This window comes from Nematostella vectensis, chromosome 11 (assembly GCF_932526225.1).
Source record: "Nematostella vectensis chromosome 11, jaNemVect1.1, whole genome shotgun sequence".
Lineage (NCBI taxonomy): Eukaryota > Metazoa > Cnidaria > Anthozoa > Actiniaria > Edwardsiidae > Nematostella > Nematostella vectensis.
The window spans coordinates 4,487,104-4,507,180 of NC_064044.1; the positions used below are offsets into that span (position 1 = coordinate 4,487,104).

General features: G+C 38.7%; 2 protein-coding genes across 3 annotated transcripts; one reads left to right on the plus strand and one right to left on the minus strand.

Moving 5' to 3' along the window:
* Nucleotides 1–533: 533 nt before the first annotated feature.
* On the minus strand, nt 534–10,214 carry LOC5505007 (dynactin subunit 4). Of its 2 annotated transcripts, XM_032373393.2 has the most exons (15): nt 10,051–10,214; nt 9,840–9,910; nt 8,919–9,094; nt 8,452–8,597; nt 7,779–7,796; nt 7,167–7,243; nt 5,821–5,930; nt 3,813–3,867; nt 3,611–3,665; nt 3,454–3,527; nt 2,710–2,764; nt 2,230–2,619; nt 1,773–1,873; nt 1,086–1,164; nt 534–765 (listed from the first exon to the last, which is right to left on the minus strand). In XM_032373393.2, exons 1-15 carry the CDS (start codon nt 10,183–10,185, stop codon nt 622–624), a joined length of 1,686 nt encoding a protein of 561 aa, XP_032229284.2. In that variant the 5' UTR covers nt 10,186–10,214; the 3' UTR covers nt 534–621. The 2 variants fall into 2 exon arrangements, with proteins under 2 accessions (XP_032229284.2, XP_032229285.2); XM_032373394.2 differs by lacking the exon at nt 7,779–7,796.
* A 249-nt stretch (nt 10,215–10,463) lies between these two features.
* Nucleotides 10,464–19,298, plus strand: LOC5504996 (clavesin-2). Its single transcript, XM_001625812.3, has 3 exons — nt 10,464–11,422; nt 18,050–18,160; nt 18,688–19,298. Exons 1-3 carry the CDS (start codon nt 10,790–10,792, stop codon nt 18,946–18,948), a joined length of 1,005 nt encoding a protein of 334 aa, XP_001625862.3. The 5' UTR covers nt 10,464–10,789; the 3' UTR covers nt 18,949–19,298.
* Nucleotides 19,299–20,077: the final 779 nt, after the last annotated feature.

The window sequence follows — 20,077 nt, forward strand, 5'->3', positions numbered from 1 at the left end:
ATACAACTACACCTAAACCATCATTACAATTTTGAATAATTTCTATTTTGATAATGGTTATAGTTTGAAGATACACTGAAGAGTCATAAATAAAACGATTCAGATAAACATATATATATATATATATATATATATATATATATATAGTGCGTGAGTGCAGGCGTTCATATAACAGTACTCAATACATAGGTGTAGAGCGGGATATATCTTGGTTTGTAGGAAAAAAACACGCGAACTACCGTTTCATCTCTACAAGCCTGTTTCGTGGTTGCCCACTCATCAGGAGATTTATTAAGAATATAATAAATCAACAGCTGAAGTGGGCAACCACGAAACAGGCTTGCAGAGATAAAACGGTAGTTCGCGTGTTTTTTTCCTACAAACCAAGATATATCCCGCTCTACAACTATGTATTGAGCACTGTTATATGAACGCCTGCACTCACGCATTATATAGGGCTTCCTGCAATCTAACCCTTATTTGGGTTGTTTTGAATACATCTACCGAACAGTTTATATCTTATCTTTTGTTTCTGCCAAAAACCTTTCCCAGATTTGTAGGATTCCTGTGGCATGGATGATATGTATCGATTCCAGATTTATGGGACCCCTGTGACCGGAGTCAGACGGCTGTTGCCCCCTCTATGGGCCCAAGATTAATATGGATAATGTGACGCAAGGTGTCAATTCGCTCTTCTGGCTCCTGGCCACCTTTCACTAGGGCAGTCAGCGTGTGCTTGTAGTCATACTGCATAACCATTGAAAACTGAAGCAAAAGTGATGCTGTTAGGGTAGATTAAGGTAGACAATGATGAGGCAAAAAATCATGATTTGATGATCACGTGACCTTTTGGGTGGCAAGTTCAAGCCAAAATAAACACAGAAATGACAGCGTCTGTCTCGCCAGAGAACAACAAAAAATAAAATCTTTTTGAAAAACATTTTTGGTTTTATTTGTAAGCGCTAAATAAGTTGCTTTTTGTGTTATTTTGCTACTAAAAGCCTGAGCGCGCACTTGTTTGCCACCAATTAATTAAGTCACATAGCCAAAGTCCCCTATTGACCAGAAGAAACCTCTGTACACACCTTTACATCCCCTGTTGGTTGTTTAGGTGTCAACTTGACATAGAACCACAGCTTATTGGACTGTCTATCAGCAACCACCCTAGATATAGCAAAACATCCTTAGACAATATTTATAAGCCTTACATCTGAAAAGCTGTATAATATTATTTGGGATAACCAAAATGACAATCCAAGTTAATTAGAGGCCCTCCGATCTGTGAGATAAATACGATATTGTGGTTTGTCCATTTTGCATCAAAGAGCTGGGAATAAATAACAATAATACATTTTCAAGACAAGCTGCTTGTTACATATGAAAATCCAAACTTTAATTTTGTCAAAAGTAGGTCAACTAGATACTCACCAATCAGAGCAAGCGAAACTAAACAAATTGTTTTGTTTTGTTTGTTTTGAAAAAAAAATCGACAGGTTTGAAACATAGATGAAAATAATACTTGTGGTCATTTGACATAGTGGTAGTAATCAGGTTATCTATAGTTTAGGAAATAGGTCCCTTCCTATTTATATGACTTGGTTAAGGTAAACATTTACCATTATTTTGTTCTGTCATATTTCATTACAGTGGGAGGGCCTTTTTATTTGAGATAAAACACCAAGAAGGAAAATGGTACATTCTCTTAGAGGGAACAGTCCAAGAATCCATTAAATACTAGGGTGGCTAAGAGCTTGCAAAGGTATATGGGTTACCTGGGGTCATCACTAAACATCTCGGCGTTCACATCAGCTTCATCATATTCAGCCGCTTCATCCCGTGCCGCAAGGGCTAAAGGGAAGGTAGGCAACACCACCTGTGATCACATGGCAAGAAACATGTCATTAACATAACAAGATGAAATTATGATGTGAGATATTATGGAAGCCTCATGATTTATGGGGCAAAACTAGGTTACATCTGCAAATAGTGGCCGACTCACACCTGTGTGGCATCTCTTCCACTTTCAATATAGATACTACTAGCATATCATATTCAAGCAACTAATCACTGTATTAGTAGTGAATGCTTTTGTGTAACATGAATACCCTCTAGCATCAATAATTTCCTCGTTTTGCTGATTCCCTGCCACATTAAACTATTATAAAGCATTGTTCCTCTCCCCTCCTTCCCCATTCTTTCCTATAACTAAAACAATGTTGGGCTACCAACCTCTGCTGTGGGGCAGAATGCCTTGCTGTCACACCGATTATCCACTTGTCTCTCTGCCTTCTTAAACAACCTCAGCTTGTTCTCTTGCATCTTCATGCCATCTTCTTTCTCCCCTTTCTTGTCTAACTCTGCTATCGTACCCATACCATCTTCCTTTCCATCATCTGCTTTATCATTTACGTTTTCCTTAGAGACATCTTGGTTCTCTTTGTCTTTATCATCTTCTTTGTTGACATCCCCATTTGTTACACTATCATTTTTGTCTTTGGCGGAATCCTCTTCGGAGCTGTCTTTGCTCTGTTTTTCGGCGGTGTTCTCAATGTATGGCAGAAGTGAAACCTTGACAATATTTTCCACAGGGTTGGTTAGAGTTAGGGTCACCTGGCCTTCCTGTAATATAACAGAAAAAAGAACACATCAACATTATGGTGAAGAGCGGTTTACTGTCCTGGTAGCTGTGAACAAAAAACAGTAACTTACCTTATCACATTCCAAGCTACCCACGCCAGCAATACGTAGTCTTGGAACGTAATGCCTAAAAAGAAACAAAGCATTTTTAGTGATTTACTGTCTTGGCCAAAGCATACTGGAAAATTGTTGCATTGCATGAAAGGACAACTGCATAGGAAACTAAGAAATAGGAAACTAAGGAAAAACCAATTTTTCAACTTAAAATATCAAATAAAAGGGAGAATTCCTTTTCATACTAAGTGAGTAATAACAAACGAAATGTCAAGAGGGAATTTTTACAGGGCTTCTGGAATTACACGGAAAAAAAACTCAAAATTACGCTGGATTCTTTGCTAAATTACCGGAAAATCAATCATTACGCGCTAAATGACGCGGGATTTTGCAATACGTTTTTCTTTAAAAATCTAAATTTTGTGTGATTCTTTACTAAATTATGTGCTAAATAACACAGAATATCAACTGTTACGCCCAAACTACATTTTGTACCGAAGGAAAGCACAAAATAACTTGAAAAGGTTAATTTTTTGCGTGAAAATATCTTAGGCAAGTTTTCATTGGCTCCTAGCCACCAGCCAATTAAAAAAAGGTATTAGCGGGAGGATGATATCAAGGAAAATTGGGATACAAGGTATCAATGGCAATTGGATCTTTGTAGTTTTCATGTGCTTGTTTTTGTTGTTGTGTCCCTTGCAAATGAATCAAGGATACAAAAGATGAAAAAGACAATTAAAAAGTACAAGATATAAGACTCACAGGGCTCCCAGTTGGATCTTGAATTTGATTGATGAGGGATTAAATTCTGGTTTGCTTAAATTATGTTCACATTCCTTTAAAAAAGCAATATCAGTCAATAAATAAAATATAAAAACAGCCAATCAGTGATGTCCTAAAGACAATTCCTGGTACTCACCCTACATCTCTGAGATCTCTTGGCCAACAAATGCTTGTGTCTAGGATACAGAGAGCTGGAATAAAGCAATAAAGCAAGAAAGGATTAATTTCCATATAGGGTATTTTTTCTTTGAAAATAAAACCTTTACTTCTTATTGTTAAACAAGTAAAAGACTTGGATATTGGTAGTACACAACCTAACCCTCATCTCAATCACTCACCTGATGTCTCCTGGCTGGAACTCGGGGTTTGCAAGCCGTTGGGAAATGCGAGGGACTATAACAGATTGCACATTCATTTTTAATCCTTAAGGTTACCAGTGTTGACATAAAAATTTAAAAACATAAAAAAAAACACTTATCATCAAAGACTTCTAAACAGTATACTGGAATAATCATATGTTGTAACAATGAAAAAAAGAAAACATTTAATCAAAGAAAAATTAATTGTCTTATAATAATAATAATTGAAAATAAATAAATAAAGGGGCTATGTATGCTATTAGAGTGGGTTTCAAAAATCCTGTGCCACAAAATGTAATTGTTAAAGTGTAATAGTCAAGCCAGAACAAAAGAGAACAGAGACGTGACAGTGTATTAGCTTTAAATAAGCTAAATGGTATTACACTGGTTTTTGAAAACCACTCTTGTTACACATAAAATTTCTAAATGGAATTTTAAGTTAACTGTCAGCTAGTGACAGAAAGAATTACAAATATTCACAGAGCTCCTTATGTCACCTTTCTGTACTAAATAGTGAGGTCTCTGCCTATAATAAGGTACCTCTCTGTACTAAATAGTGAGGTCTCTCTGCCTATAATAAGGTACCTCTCTGTACTAAATAGTGAGGTCTCTGCCTATAATAAGGTACCTCTCTGTACTAAATAGTGAGGTCTCTGCCTATAATAAGGTACCTCTCTGTACTAAATAGTGAGGTCTCTGCCTATAATAAGGTACCTCTCTGTACTAAATAGTGAGGTCTCTGCCTATAATAAGGTACCTCTCTGTACTAAATAGTGAGGTCTCTATGCCTATAATAAGGTACCTCTCTGTACTAAATAGTGAGGTCTCTATGCCTATAATAAGGTACCTCTCTGTACTAAATAGTGAGGTCTCTGCCTATAATAAGGTACCTCTCTGTACTAAATAGTGAGGTCTCTATGCCTATAATAAGGTACCTCTCTGTACTAAATAGTGAGGTCTCTATGCCTATAATAAGGTACCTCTCTGTACTAAATAGTGAGGTCTCTCTGCCTATAATAAGGTACCTCTCTGTACTAAATAGTGAGGTCTCTGCCTATAATAAGGTACCTCTCTGTACTAAATAGTGAGGTCTCTGCCTATAATAAGGTACCTCTCTGTACTAAATAGTGAGGTCTCTGCCTATAATAAGGTACCTCTCTGTACTAAATAGTGAGGTCTCTGCCTATAATAAGGTACCTCTCTGTACTAAATAGTGAGGTCTCTGCCTATAATAAGGTACCTCTCTGTACTAAATAGTGAGGTCTCTATGCCTATAATAAGGTACCTCTCTGTACTAAATAGTGAGGTCTCTCTGCCTATAATAAGGTACCTCTCTGTACTAAATAGTGAGGTCTCTGCCTATAATAAGGTACCTCTCTGTACTAAATAGTGAGGTCTCTGCCTATAATAAGGTACCTCTCTGTACTAAATAGTGAGGTCTCTGCCTATAATAAGGTACCTCTCTGTACTAAATAGTGAGGTCTCTGCCTATAATAAGGTACCTCTCTGTACTAAATAGTGAGGTCTCTATGCCTATAATAAGGTACCTCTCTGTACTAAATAGTGAGGTCTCTATGCCTATAATAAGGTACCTCTCTGTACTAAATAGTGAGGTCTCTGCCTATAATAAGGTACCTCTCTGTACTAAATAGTGAGGTCTCTGCCTATAATAAGGTACCTCTCTGTACTAAATAGTGAGGTCTCTGCCTATAATAAGGTACCTCTCTGTACTAAATAGTGAGGTCTCTGCCTATAATAAGGTACCTCTCTGTACTAAATAGTGAGGTCTCTATGCCTATAATAAGGTACCTCTCTGTACTAAATAGTGAGGTCTCTATGCCTATAATAAGATACCTCTCTGTACTAAATAGTGAGGTCTCTATGCCTATAATAAGGTACCTCTCTGTACTAAATAGTGAGGTCTCTCTGCCTATAATAAGGTACCTCTCTGTACTAAATAGTGAGGTCTCTGCCTGTAATAAGGTACCTCTCTCGAGCACAAGGGGTTTTGTGTAGTACTCTTCTGGTAAAGTGTCTACGTCTTCTGTCGCTACACTCGGCTCCTTGAGCTCAGCCTCCTCCTCCGTCATCTCTTGACTATAAGCAGAAAAAACTAGTAACAGCCATCTTTATTATTATGGACACAGCAATCAATATTTTGTCACCTCTTGACTATAAGCAGAAAAGCACCCACATTAACACTAAACTAGTAACAGCCATCTTTATTAATATGGACACAGCAATCAATATTTCGTCACCTCTTGACTAAAAGCAGAAAAGCACCCACATTAACACTAAACTAGTAACAGCCATCTTTATTATTATGGACACAGCAATCAACATAAACATCATCATCATCATTGTCATCATCACTACTGCCAGCATCATTGTCATCATCATCACTACATCCCCATTATCATAATCACTATCAAGATCCCCACCAGCAGCCATCATTACCATCATCATCACTACATCCCCATTATCATAATCACTATCAAGATCCCCACCAGCAGCCATCATTACCATCATCATCACTACATCCCCATTATCATAATCACTATCAAGATCCCCACCAGCAGCCATCATTACCATCATCATCACTACATCCCCATTATCATAATCACTATCAAGATCCCCACCAGCAGCCATCATTACCATCATCATTGCCAGCAACAAAATCAATGTCTCCATTATCAATGTACAGTATCACCATCATCACTTCCATCTTTGGTATCAATTGACCATCACCATTATTTTTATCATCATTACTATCATCATCACTATCATCATTACCATCAATTGACCACCACCATTATTTTTATCATCATTACTATCATCACCACTATCATCATTACCATCAATTGACCACCACCATTATTTTTTCATAAGTACCATCATCACCATCATTATTATCATCATTACCATCATAATCACCATCAATATAATCATTAGTATCATCATTACCATCATCATCACTATTATTATTACTATCATTATTATTATCATCATTATCATTATCGCCATCATTATCACCATCATTATCATCACATTACCATTATAATCAACATCGATATAATCATTAGTATCATCATTACCATCATCATCACTATTATTATTACTATCATTATTATTATCATCATTATCATCATTACCATCATCATCACCATCATTATTATCATCATTATCGCAGCAAGGCCCCATTTCATTGATCTCCCATGCATCAGGTGAAGTTTACAGTCTTTTTCTGACAACGTGCATATTGCAAGAGCTTTAGCTACTGAGCATACAGTAGTAACACTTTATTATGTAATAAAATACATCTGGGTACAGTACCCTTTTGCAGACAGCCCTGTGGTCAAGTACGACAAGCTGCTTTTTCTCCTTGTTAGTGTAGAAAGGCCAATTCGGTCCTAAAAACACAAATACCCAATTCAGGTGGATATCTCATTGCTGATACTTTTTCAAACCATAACCTTTAGAGTGGAGAAATCTTTTGTTTTAGATGGCTCAATTCAAATGGATGGTTCAATTCAAAAGTAATAAGTTTAAAGGCCTAACTAATACATATTTACATTTAAAATGTTTTTTTTTTCATTGAAAGATTACATAAGTTTTTCAAGACTTTTTCCTTCATTTCCTCTGATTTAACTTTTATTTCTATTACAGTAAAAGCCAAGATAAAAGTAATCTAGAAACATTACTCTTTTTTATCATTCTTTAATTTATGCCATGTATCTGATTAAAAAATCTTGAAGCTGGTTAACAAAGGAATACAATTATGGTGGCTTTTTGTATACCATTCCCATATTTTATCTTATGAATTTTACTGTTTGAGTACACTATTCTCAAAGTTAAAGCACATTTAACACATTTATGCTAGGGATTATGTGAATATTAAATTAGTTAATATGAAAAGTCATCCTTACCTACATTAAAGCTCCTTACCTTTTTCTTAGGTGCAAACTGTATTTGAAGAGCAGCAAGAAAAAATAACAGTTTAGTATTATACACTTTAAAAAATAACTTAACACAAGGGATTTAAGAATCATATCTTTTTTAGCAGTAGCTCTTGAGGCTTAGATTACTGGCCGATAAAGAACTGATATTTTAAGGCTCAGTTACTTTTTAATATAGGTTCAACTGCACCAGATCAAATCAGAAAATATTAAACAAGCTTAAATAGAAAATATTAACTATTTAACTGTTAACAATTATTTGATTGCATTTTATAATATCATTTTCATCAGATAATAAAGTTTAAATGAGGCTATTACATCAAGTTAATGTAAAGCAGCTATTTGTTTCTTGGGTTTGTTTATCTGAAGTCTTTATAGTGTGTCATCGTCAACATCAAGGACAACTTTTTTAAAAGAGCTAGAATATCAGGAATCACTGTTTTTTAAAAATATTTCTTGTCTTTTCCATATATGTCATATTTTGAAGATCACTGAAACATTACTTTGCCATACTAATGGGCATTTGTCACACCCTGTCTACACACTGCTGAATTAGAGTCACCACACACACTAAAAACAAAATAGTTGCACAAAAAAGCAAAAATATTTGCATATCCTTGGGATAAGTGAGAGGAGATAATATGCGGTATCAATGTACTTACAGCAAAATGCATGTACGATCGTCGCTTGGATAACTTCTTTCTCTCCTGCTCTATTTTCTCATTGTGTGCCAGTTGCCTGTAATAGTCAACTAGAGTGCCAATGCGCTTTGTGACGGGATTGTCCTGTTCCTGCCACCCTCCACTAGCTAGAAAAATAAAATGGCGGGCTTGAAAATGTAAGGATAGGCTACCATCAAGAAACACCTGTAACTTTGTTAGTGAGAAACTGTGGAAACATAAGATAAAGATATTCCTGTGATTTTTTTAAATGGCAAACTTGAGCACAAGTTGAACTATGGCAAATAGGGACGAAGTGTATGATTGAAGCTGATGCCCAATCACAAGAAAGTAGAATTGAAATTTAGATATGTGCATGGGCTTTTTAAAACCATCATTAGGACTATAAAAATGGCTGTTTGATAAACAAGTCAAATTGGCAGTTTTAAAGGTAACTGGACCTCACTAACCAACACTTCTGTCTGGAATTCCCACATCTCTTGAAGACCATCTACAGAATGCACATGCCAAGTAATACACCTTTTTGGCCTGGGTTGTCTTGGCGTCATCAGACTGGACAGCAACAGCGGTTGCACGTGTTGACAAGGTGTTACCACAGCTTGGGCAGTCAAAGCAATTGGCACATCTATAACAGCATTATATAGAACCTTAGGCATTGATTAAATGGAGATGAGATTTGATCAGACTTCCAACTCTCATGATCATTTGACTCTGCACTCTCAAACACTCCCATGCATGGACCCACATTCGTTTTGAACATGTTAAAATTTGGCTTAATTGGTTGATGTGAGTTTTTTTTAAAGGCTTGATTTTGATATCTGAAGCACACATAAGCAGCATTCTCACTAGAATTTATCATGCATTAATAGAATAAAAATATTAATTGACGAAGTGTGAAGTATCATTGTTAACTCTTTGTGGATGGGTATTCTGCAGCTTCTTCTATAGAAATCGAGGTGTGAAGTCTCAATATTAACTCTTTGTGGACGGGTATTCTGCAGTTGCTCCCCAAAAATTTAATAAGAATCTGAGAATTATATATATATCAAAATTTTCTTATAATGGAAAGAAAGACATGTTGGGTGGGTACTGATAAACGTCTCGCCTTGTCATGGGTTATTTAGCTTTTTGGATATTTTTCTATTAAAATTAAATACATCTAAGATAATCTAGATAATCGTGCTTAGGAAAAAAAAGATCATTTAAAGCTGATACACTTTCAGATAAATTGAAAAATTTTTCTTTGTCTTATAATCTATAATAAGCAATGCACTCATAATTTATATTATTTTCGCCGACGTTCTATCAATCTCTGGGGGTAAATTTTACACCTAGGAAAAGACATCTTTATATTTCGTATAAGTAAATACCTGTTTCTTTTCAATTTTGCTTCAGCAGATGGCATATTTTCTAGACAGTTCGGACAGTAGTATGAATCGACCTGCAAAAACAACGACAACACTCTTATTAGCTTTCCAGCATAATATAAGCTTAAACAATAAAGCGCTGACGAGCAAACAATTTCTTTCATGAATAGAATTTCGATTTGTTCTTTTTCTTTCAGCTAAAATGACAACACACCTCGTGAGACACACAGAGCTGACATCGCAGTTTGATACAATGCCGACAAAAATACAATCGTGTTAGCGGCGAAAGAGCATGGCAAGAACAAGTCATCAAAACATGCTGTCCGTCTGGATTCAGTATAGTCGCCATCTTGGATAAGGCGAGGACAAATATGCAAATAAGGTATTCCTTCCCAACGCCCCGGATAACCACCACAGGAAGCCAAAGCAACTATCACTTCAAAATAAAAAAAACAAAGCGAATATTGTCGATTTGCTGTTTATCAAAGAAAATTCAACAAGAAAACATATTACCTGATTACTCACTTACTAAATCATCGCATAATTCCACAATCGGGGTTTGATTTTGAGAGTGCTTGATTTGGGCGTCCTGTGTGTAGAGACACGCCTGCTGAATATTGCTAATTTTTGTATTCGATTTGCACCCACGGTTAGACACATTAAAAAATTAGAAATCTTTGTTTTATACTATAATGTACTGTCGATTAACAGAATGCTCAGGATTTTCGCTCCACAAAATGGTAGGATTTGCTGAAAGACGATCAATATTTAGTCGACAGGGAGGCGGCCACCACGGTGTACAATTTTTAGAAGAAGATTTTGTATCTTAGCAGCGGCAGAAGTCCAACTAAACAGAAGCAGCAAGCAATAACATTGACAGCTCTTTGCCTGAAGAATGAGCTATTTTGTTTGAGCTTATAGGACTAAAACACCCGAGGAGGAAGTTTTATGGCATGGAAGAAGACAGCGACTACATTGCCGATGCGAATACACCGCTGCGAGCAGGGAATGAGAGTTTCTGGGAGGAGGGCAACACAAGTTTTAAATTCGACAGGACAAGGGAGGAGTTTAATAGCAGTATCACAAGCGAAGAGTCAAGTATCGAAACACACGCAAATATAAATGCTATCCGCGAGCAAATGCCACTTAAGTCCGACATTGACTTTGAGGGCTGCGATGACGAAATGTTGCTGCGATATCTTCGTGCAAGAGGGCACAATGTCGTTGCAGCATTTGCTCTTCTCTGCAGCCATATAGAATTCCACAAGAATAATCCAGAACTGTTAAAAGGATTAAATGCATTTGAACTGAGGTATATTTTAGAGGATGGTTTCCCATGTGTTTTGCCTTATATGGATCCAGTGGGCTCGACTATCATGGTGCTTTTTCCTGGAATGTGGGACACAGACACGTTCAGTCCAGACACACTTTTACAGGCACTGATGCTGACCTTAATGCATTTGAGTGAGAGTTTGACAGTACAGTCAAGAGGAGTTGTGCTTTTGGTGGACTTCAGTGAATGGACATCTACTCAGGCTGCATATTTGAATATCAAATACATCAAGAAGATTGTCACTATTTTTGAGGTAAGAGATACTTAGATCAATGTACTGTAGAAGATCCAAGAGGAGATCCACGTCCACTTTTCAGACTGAAGATGGGAACAACAATCCTGGATCTGTCCAGAACTCATTTAATAAAGAGCTTCACCACACATTCTCTAGGCCTTATTCAGCAATCCTTAATTAGAGGAGAGATATAAGCTACCCTGAAGTAACTCACATTTATTTAGATTTTGACCATTAAGCCTTAAATACCTAGCCTGCGTGCAGCCGGAAATAGTTCCATTATTACCGTCTGCGAACAGAAAGCTTGTTTAGACCCCCCGCGCACTTCCGCCAGAGTGAAGCGATTTCTGATTGGCTGTCATCTGGTTCAAATGCAACGAGCCACGCGATTGGTCAATAGCCCCATCTACCCTGCATATATAATTTTTGTAATGTTATGATTTCGCACGTGAGTTTGACAGCAAAGGCTCGAAGCGTGCAAACCAATATAGCAATTTCTTCGTGTAATTTGTGCCTCACGGATGTAGCTAATAGCGACCAAAGATTTGTCATCGGGGGTAAGGGGAAGTTCAATATAGCCTTTGGGCTGAAAAGTCTCTCTTCCACAAGAGTAAGTGAGTATATTTGCCATCTGCGCTGTAGGAAACTTAAGCGACGAAGACAATTGCTTCAATAGCTGAAAACCATCATCAGAACAGCGAAACGTATAAGACACCAAGAAAATCACAGGGAAAGTCATCATCCTCAAGACCAGAAGAACTCGCTTCTACTCCTGTGCGCAATGGTCCAACAACCGAAATAGCCAGTCAGCCATGTAAATTCAGCTCTCGCTGCAACTCCAGCTCTTGCTACAAATGCAGCTACTGCTGCTTCAAATCCTCCGAATCCTCCAGACCCACATGTGGCTGTAACTGTTCAAGTTAAATGGCCCTTGTTGGACAAAGAGAGAAAACTTCCAGAGGACCTCGAATCATTAGGCAAGATGCTCGTCTGCGGAACGTATACTCGCTTACTCTTGTGAAAGAGAGACTTTTCAGCTCAAAGGCTATATTGAACTCCCCTTTACCCCCAATGACAAATCTTTGGTCGCTTTTAGCTACATCCTTGAGGTACAAATTACACGAAGGAATTGCCATATATTGGTTTGCACGCTTCGCGTCTTCGCTGTCAAACTCTCGTGCAAAATCGTAACATTCGAAAAATTATATATATATGCAGGGTACATGGAGCTATTGACCAATCACCTGGCTCGTTACATTTGAACTAGATGATAGCCAATCAGAAATCGCTTCACTCCGGCGGTAGGTGCGCGGGGGGTCTAAACAAGCTTTATGTTGGTAATTCGCAGACGGTAATAATGGAACTATTTCCGGCTGCACGCAGGCTATAAATACCCAGTGTTGAAAAGAACTCCCATAAAAACAGATGGGGACCCTAAGGGATAGCACTTTGGATGTGGTCAACAGCAACTTTTACCCCTAAGAGATAGTACATTAGGAGTGGTCAAAGTAAATCTGTAAACATAAGAAACCTAACCTAAAAATAAACCATTTTCATCATGGAATTTTAGTGCAGTCTTCTTAAAAGTCACAGGCATTGAGCACATCTTATTTCTGACTCAAGAGTGCTGTCATCTAGTCTTCAACTCCTGTTATTATCACATAGGATGGCAAGACTTCAATCAAAGATTCCACTAAATTTACTCTCCCCAAAAAGGTGTTAAAAAATTCGTAGTGTATATATTCTGTCAGCCCCTTGTATGTTAAGTACTTGTTTGTTTTGTTTTGTCTATTGCTTTTACAACAAAATTTTAAAGCAAAACACAACTAGGGTCTTACTAGAAAACATATCATTACTTTAGACACTAGGCATTTCCTTCATTGAAATTCATTTAGTTTATTTTATTAAGATACATAAGAAAAAGAAAAACAACAAGATTGTAATAAAAGGTGTTTACTTCAAAATTCGGTTGTTTCTTTTACAATAAAGCTCTACAAAATCAAATCTACCGAGTGAAAAAACTACAACATAAGACAACGAGGAGCCCCCGTCCTCGGGGGGGCCCATAAGATAAATAAGGGGCCACAGGGGGCCCAAAACAAATAATATTATAACATCTCCCTTCTCAACAAAGTGTTAGGTTAAGTGTTCAATAAATGTTCTTAACAATGTTCAATAAGTCTTTGTGGTTTTTTGATAACCCTGCCAGATGCTGTGCTCATCGGTGTCGTCTCGTGTTGCCTCTCAGAAGACTTTGGTGGTGTAGGCGATGCTGTCACATTATTGCTTAACTGTGTGGGGTTGTTGGTACTTTCTGGTGGTAGTTGAGGAATGGCTGGTATAACAAAAGGACTTGTGCTCATCGATTGATCATTAGGTGTTGAAATGATTTGTCGTCGATTTCTCCTGAAGACACGCCCACGCTCATCTCCTAATAAGTACGATCGGGGCAATACTTCTGCTTTACTCCACTCAGCCTCCCGGTTTGGACGGATACGCACCTTATCTCCAACTTGTAAAGGAGGGAGATCATGACTATGACTATCATAATACTTTTTTGAAACACTCTGACGATGTTTCAATGTCTTCACAACTTGATTTGGGTCAACAGGCTGAGGCAGTAGCAAACGTCGATGAGTCGGTAGTTGGGTACGTGTTCTCCTACTCATTAGCAGCTGAGCTGGAGACACACCTAAGTCATCAAAGGGTGTATTCCTGTATTTGAGTAATCCTTCAAAAGGATCTTTGTTGTCAGCAGCCGCTTTCTTTAAAATCCGTTTTGCGGTCTGAACTGCTTTCTCGGCAGCTCCATTTGATTGTGGATACTCTGGAGAGCTTGTGGTGTGACGGAAACCCCACTCATCTGCAAACTTTTTGAACTCATGTGAACTATTAAAAAGGTTTCTAGTGTTACTGTACTGGGAGCCATTGTCGCTCAGAACTTCCACCGGGATCCCAAACCTTGCAAAAATCTTCTTTAAGTTATTGATAACACAATTAGCAGTGGTTTGGCGTAACAACTCAATCTCAAAGTACTTTGAATACAAATCGGTAACAAGCAAATAGGAATGTCCGGCATATTCAAAGATGTCAGTACTGATCACTTGCCAAGGCAATCCAGGAACCTCACGTGGTAGTAGGGTCTCTCTTGGCTGTTGGTTTCGGAAGGCATTACATATGGAGCAGGAACTAATCTTGTCTTTGATCTGTGCAGTCATTGAGGGCCATAAGACATATTCTCTTGCAAAACTGAGACTTTTGTTCTCACCCATGTGTGCGCCATGAATTTCTTCTAGCACCTCTGCCCTCAACGATCTCGGGACAATGATTCTGTCTGCTTTGAATAACAAACCATCTTCTACGCTAAGTTCCTCTCTAAAACTCCAGTATTCTCTCGCTAGCTCATCAAGTTGATGTTTTTCTGCTGGCCAACCTTTAACGACATATTCCATGACCACTTGAGAGGTAACATCGCAGTTTGATGCTTCCTTGAATTTTTGCAAAGTGCTTGAATCTACACCAAGACTGTCAATTAAGTTGATTCCAATCATCTCTTCTGGTTCACTAACTGGTTTAGTGTCACTAACTGGGGCTCTGCTTAAGCAATCTGAGATGAATTGTTTCTTTCCTGGCACATAACGAACATCAAGGTCATACTTTGTCAGCTTTAACAACATCCTCTGCAATCTCGGTGGTGCTTCATTCAAGGGCTTTTTGAAGATGGCTTCTAGTGGTTTGTGGTCGGTTTCAACTACAACACGACGTCCATAAACATAAGTATGGAACTTTTCAGTTCCCCAGACAATTGCCAGAAGCTCTCGCTCGATGTTGGCATACCTTGTCTCAGCAGGTGATAGTGTTTTTGAGCCAAATGCTACAGGTCTTTCGTCCTGCAGAATCACAGCACCTAATCCCGTGCCACTTGCATCAACATTAAGCACTGTCTCTTTGGTGTTGTCAAAATAGGCTAAAACTGGCGCTGAGGTAATGACTGCTTTGAGCTTGTCAAATGCATGCTGTTGAGGTGTCTCCCATACGAATGCGGTATCATTCCTTGTTAGCTGCGAGATAGGGCCCTGGAGATCAGCTTTATGTTCAATAAATTTATCCAGATAGTTTACAGTTCCTAGGAAACGTAGTATGCCATCTTTATCGGTCGGGGCAGGCATCTCGTTGATAGCTCTTACCTTTTCAGGATCAGGCTTTAAACCGTCTGCAGTAAATAGGTGTCCAACGTAGCTGACTTCAGGAACTCGAAGTTTGGCTTTACGTGGATTGAACTTTAGACCTATCTCACGGCTCCTCTTCAATACTGCAATCATCTTGTGATCTAGCTCACATTGATTTCCACCATGTATCAAAAAGTCGTCAACGATTATTTCTACTGGTACTCCTGCGAAGAGTCGGTCCATTTCTCGTTGGTAAATCTCGGGCGCGGAACTTATGCCGAATGGGAGCCGCAGGAATCTGTATCGACCCCAGGGGGTATTGAAAGTCAGGAGCTTCGAGCTTTCTTCGTCTACTGGTAGTTGCCAAAAACCGCTGCATGCATCCAACGTTGAGAATATTTCAGCACCGGTGAGTTTGTTGGCAACCTGTTCCACTGTGGCCATCGGATAATGGGGTCTCTTGAGGGCTCTATTGAGGTCACGTGGGTCTATACATATTCTGATGTTGTCTTTGGTTGGTGGGCTTTTCTTTTCTTTGCCTTTTCGTTTATCGATTACTAACATCGAAGAGACCCAAGGGGTATGTTCTTCTTCTTTAACAATGATCCCATCTTCTTCCATCTCTCTCAGCTTCTGTTGAGTTGGGTCTAACATGGATACTGGGATCTTTCTGGGTGCGTGTATAACTGGAGTTACTGCAGAGTCTACCTCTAGGTGTACTTTGTTGGGTAACATTCCTGGTTTGTTACTGAAGCAATCAAGGTAATCTTTCAGAACAGGGTCACTTGTGAGGGTTGTGGTACTTTTGCTTTGTTCTCTGGACAAGTCGATGTTTGATGTTTGTGCTGATGGTGAATCTAGCAATGTGAGATCCATGAACTGTAGGACTTCAAGATCAAGGCAAGCCTCACAACTTAGTAGTGGGGTGAACTCTCCATCAACTACAAGATATAACAGATCTATCTTTCGATCTTTGTACTGTGTTGGAAGGCGGACACATCCTTTAGGGTAGATGGGCTTAGTCGCAAGCCAGCCCTTCAAAGGCTGGTGTACACGTTTCAACGGCTTGTTGGTGATGCTCTTGTACAAGTTGTAGGGGATGACAGTAGCCTCCGCACCCGTGTCTGCTTTCAGTTTGACCTCTTTTCCTGCTATCATGACTTTTATCAGGCTCTTTTTGGGTTGCTGGTTCTGTAACACGCTTCCGACTTCAATGGATCCAAAGTATGTGTGGGTTTCGTTGCTGTCACTTGAGTCATACTCCTGTTCCACCACATGCACTTCTGGATCTTTTTTCTGTTTGTTTTTACACATCTTTGCAAAATGGCCTGTTTTGCTACAAATCTTGCAATTCCTTTTAAAGGCTGGGCATCGTGTTGGGTGTGCAAATGAATGGCGATATCCACAGAACTTACAAGATGGCTGTTCTTTCTTAACTTGGACTGGTTGCACAGACACTGTTTTACTTGGGACTACTGTCTGTGGAACAAACTTATACTTCTGCAGCTCAGTCGCCTCATAAGTTCTGCAGTAATCATGCGCGGTTTGTAGGGTAAGGTCTGGCTTTTTCAACAACTCCCCTCGCAATTCATCGCTGGTTACTCCCCCCACAATACGGTCTCGTATCAATGAATCTCTAAGTGCTCCAAAGTCACAGTTTAATGAAAGCCGTTTTAACTCACTAACAAAGTTGTCAATTCGTTCACCCTCCTTTTGGTTTCTAAGATTGAAAAGCAGTCGCTCATAAATGACATTCTTAGCTCCTCGACAAAGTTCATGGAACTTTCGGCACACATCACCATAAGATTCATTACTCTCGCCTGCAGTATACACAAAGTGGCTATACTCTTCAATTGCACTCGGTCCAGCACAGTTAAGTAACAAATTAACTTTTAACTTATCTCCCTTGTCGTCCTTTCCTTTTGCAACCAAGTAAATTTCGAACTGCATTAGGAACTTTCTCCAATTTTCTGATGCATTCGCATCCAACACCAAAGGTCCCGGAGCTCGATGATACATTTCCCCACTTTCGGCCATCGTTTCCTTGTTTTGTCGACTTTTCTTTAACAATTAATATTCTCCAGTGGTTAACCACTTCTAACACCATGTAATAAAAGGTGTTTACTTCAAAATTCGGTTGTTTCTTTTACAATAAAGCTCTACAAAATCAAATCTACCGAGTGAAAAAACTACAACATAAGACAACGAGGAGCCCCCGTCCTCGGGGGGGCCCATAAGATAAATAAGGGGCCACAGGGGGCCCAAAACAAATAATATTATAACAAAGATGCTTATAATATAAATAATAATAAATAGTAATAATAATAATAATGATAATAATGATGATAATGATAATAAATATTGATTGATTGAGCTATTGGTGTGGGATCCCTTAAGGGATAGCATAGTATTATTGTATACCCTAAAAAATTAATTATATTTTATAACTTTGCAGTAAGTTGTGTTGTTGTTACAGAATTGCTATCCTGTGGTATTCAAGAGTGTTCATCTAATCAACCAGCCTTGGTATATAAGTGCATTGATATCCTTTTTAAGGCCTTTCCTCACAGGAAAAGTAAAAGACAGGGTAAGAAAAATCATAGCTCTTTCTGTTAGCACCAGGATTTTGGAAAGCCATTTTTTCTCTAGTAAAGGAAGTAATAAGTACATTGGGGTACAAAAGTGTCTCAAATGCTTACTTGTAAAATTTATCTGCTAGAATCTTCAATCATGTGCTTGTACCTGCAAGATTATTCTAGATCAGTGTCCATTTGAATAAGTGAGAAGCCAAAAAATAGTCCCAGCACGTTCCTGATGAAATGAGAAAATGGTGCCTTCACTCAAGCAATTGTAACAGATGACTAAAGTTCCCCCCTCCCCCCTAAAAAAAGCAATGCTTTCTAGCTATGGCCTTCATCAGTATGTCAGTAGAAGATCCAACTGATATATTGAGGAGAGATGGGTCCAAATTCCTAAAATGTAACCTCCCATTATATATTATTTTACTTTGGTGCCCCCCTCTTTTTCTTAAAGAAATCCTAGATCCGCCCCTATAACTCCTCCTTTTGCACTCTATATTTATTTTATCCCTTGTATTAAAAAAATGTTCTACAGGTTTTTCTTCATGGAAACAACCTCACTACCCTTCATGATCACATCCCTCCTGAGAGCCTGCCATCCCAGTTTGGAGGGGACAGATGCGAAGTTGACCAGAGCTACTGGGCAAAGGTACTCCTGGAGGCAGATAAACGGAAAGTAAAGCTGAAGAGACAAGAGTCAGTCATTCGTTTTGGAACGAACCCTCTAAAATCAACTGGTAATCCTAACAAAGTAGACTCTGACGAGAGTGAGCCACTGTTGTTAGATGAAGATTAGCTGACTTAGCATTTCTTGACTTTTAAGGGTGTTTTTCTTATGACAGAAGAAATAGGTGAAATAAGTGAGGCTGATGGGTTAGACATATACTGATATAATATCAAAGGTAGGGTTTACTTATAACAGGAACATAGCTAGGGGTGGTGCAGAGGGGGAAACACCCTTGACTACAATGTTTGTACTCCCCCAGCAAATGTAAAAAGTGTATGAAGGTCAGTATATTTTGTATAACAGATATGCTGCATGTTTATAATTTGTGTATAAACCTGTTTTGGTGTAGTTAAGCTCAACTATGACATGGGAATATGTTTTAGATGTGTATTTTAGTAATAAAGTATAACTTGGCTTAATATTTTGCATCATGCCTTTTTAACCCTCAAGGGGCAAAGTAAAGGGATGGAATCAGACACATAAAATGTAATGTTTGTCATTTGTATGGCGCACTTTAACATACAAAATGATCAAATGCGCTTCACATGTGACTGACTTTACTTGTCAGTGTGTAGATACGAACTGCTCCATGCAGGTTACCATCATGAGTGTTGGTTAGAGTGTAAGCACTATCACTGAAGATGGTACCACGGGCCAGCATCCCCAGTGGTTATTTAACGTCCCCCAATACAGGTTAATGATGTGCAATGAGAGACGGGACCTCCGGCTAAACGCCCTTATCCGAGAAGACAAGGGATTCACAGTCCACAATGTAAAGAACCAGGTTCATTACACCTCTGAAAAAATCTCAGGGTTGAACCCCAGCCCTCTAGCTTGAGAAGCGGAGCCTGTACCACTGAGCTATTGCGCCACTCTGCGCGCCACACCTCCAGAATTTGCTGAAGATGATCAAGAGGGTGGACCCCTTGATGCACACCTTAGGGCGGGGCATCTCCTTTCCTTGTCATGTGCCTGCCCTCCACAATGCAAACAGCAAGGACAATCAAGCCAACTCCAATAATTCTGGTACTATTTGTACACCATTGGGAAGATGCTTTGAAGTCATTTGCAAAACGTTTCCTCTGTCTTGTGGTCAAGCAGTTGTGCGACAGCAATGCTAGCCAATGTTGGCCGTAATTGTGAGAGATATAATTCATCCCATGCTTACACATTAGCCAAATATAGAAAATTGAAGGTG

Bases quoted from the DNA above. Each gene is read 5' to 3' on its own strand.
- LOC5505007 (XM_032373393.2), bottom strand. From the start codon at position 10,185: ATGGCGACTATACTGAATCCAGACGGACAGCATGTTTTGATGACTTGT. The intron at 9,095-9,839 runs GTATTTACTTAT...ATGCTGTTATAG, and splicing joins GCAAAATTGAAAAGAAACAG to ATGTGCCAATTGCTTTGACT. The intron at 766-1,085 runs GTGTGTACAGAG...CTTTTGCTTCAG, and splicing joins AACCAACAGGGGATGTAAAG to TTTTCAATGGTTATGCAGTA.
- LOC5504996 (XM_001625812.3), top strand. From the start codon at position 10,790: ATGGAAGAAGACAGCGACTACATTGCCGATGCGAATACACCGCTGCGA. The intron at 11,423-18,049 runs GTAAGAGATACT...TTGTTGTTACAG, and splicing joins AGATTGTCACTATTTTTGAG to AATTGCTATCCTGTGGTATT. The intron at 18,161-18,687 runs GTAAGAAAAATC...AATGTTCTACAG, and splicing joins CAGGAAAAGTAAAAGACAGG to GTTTTTCTTCATGGAAACAA.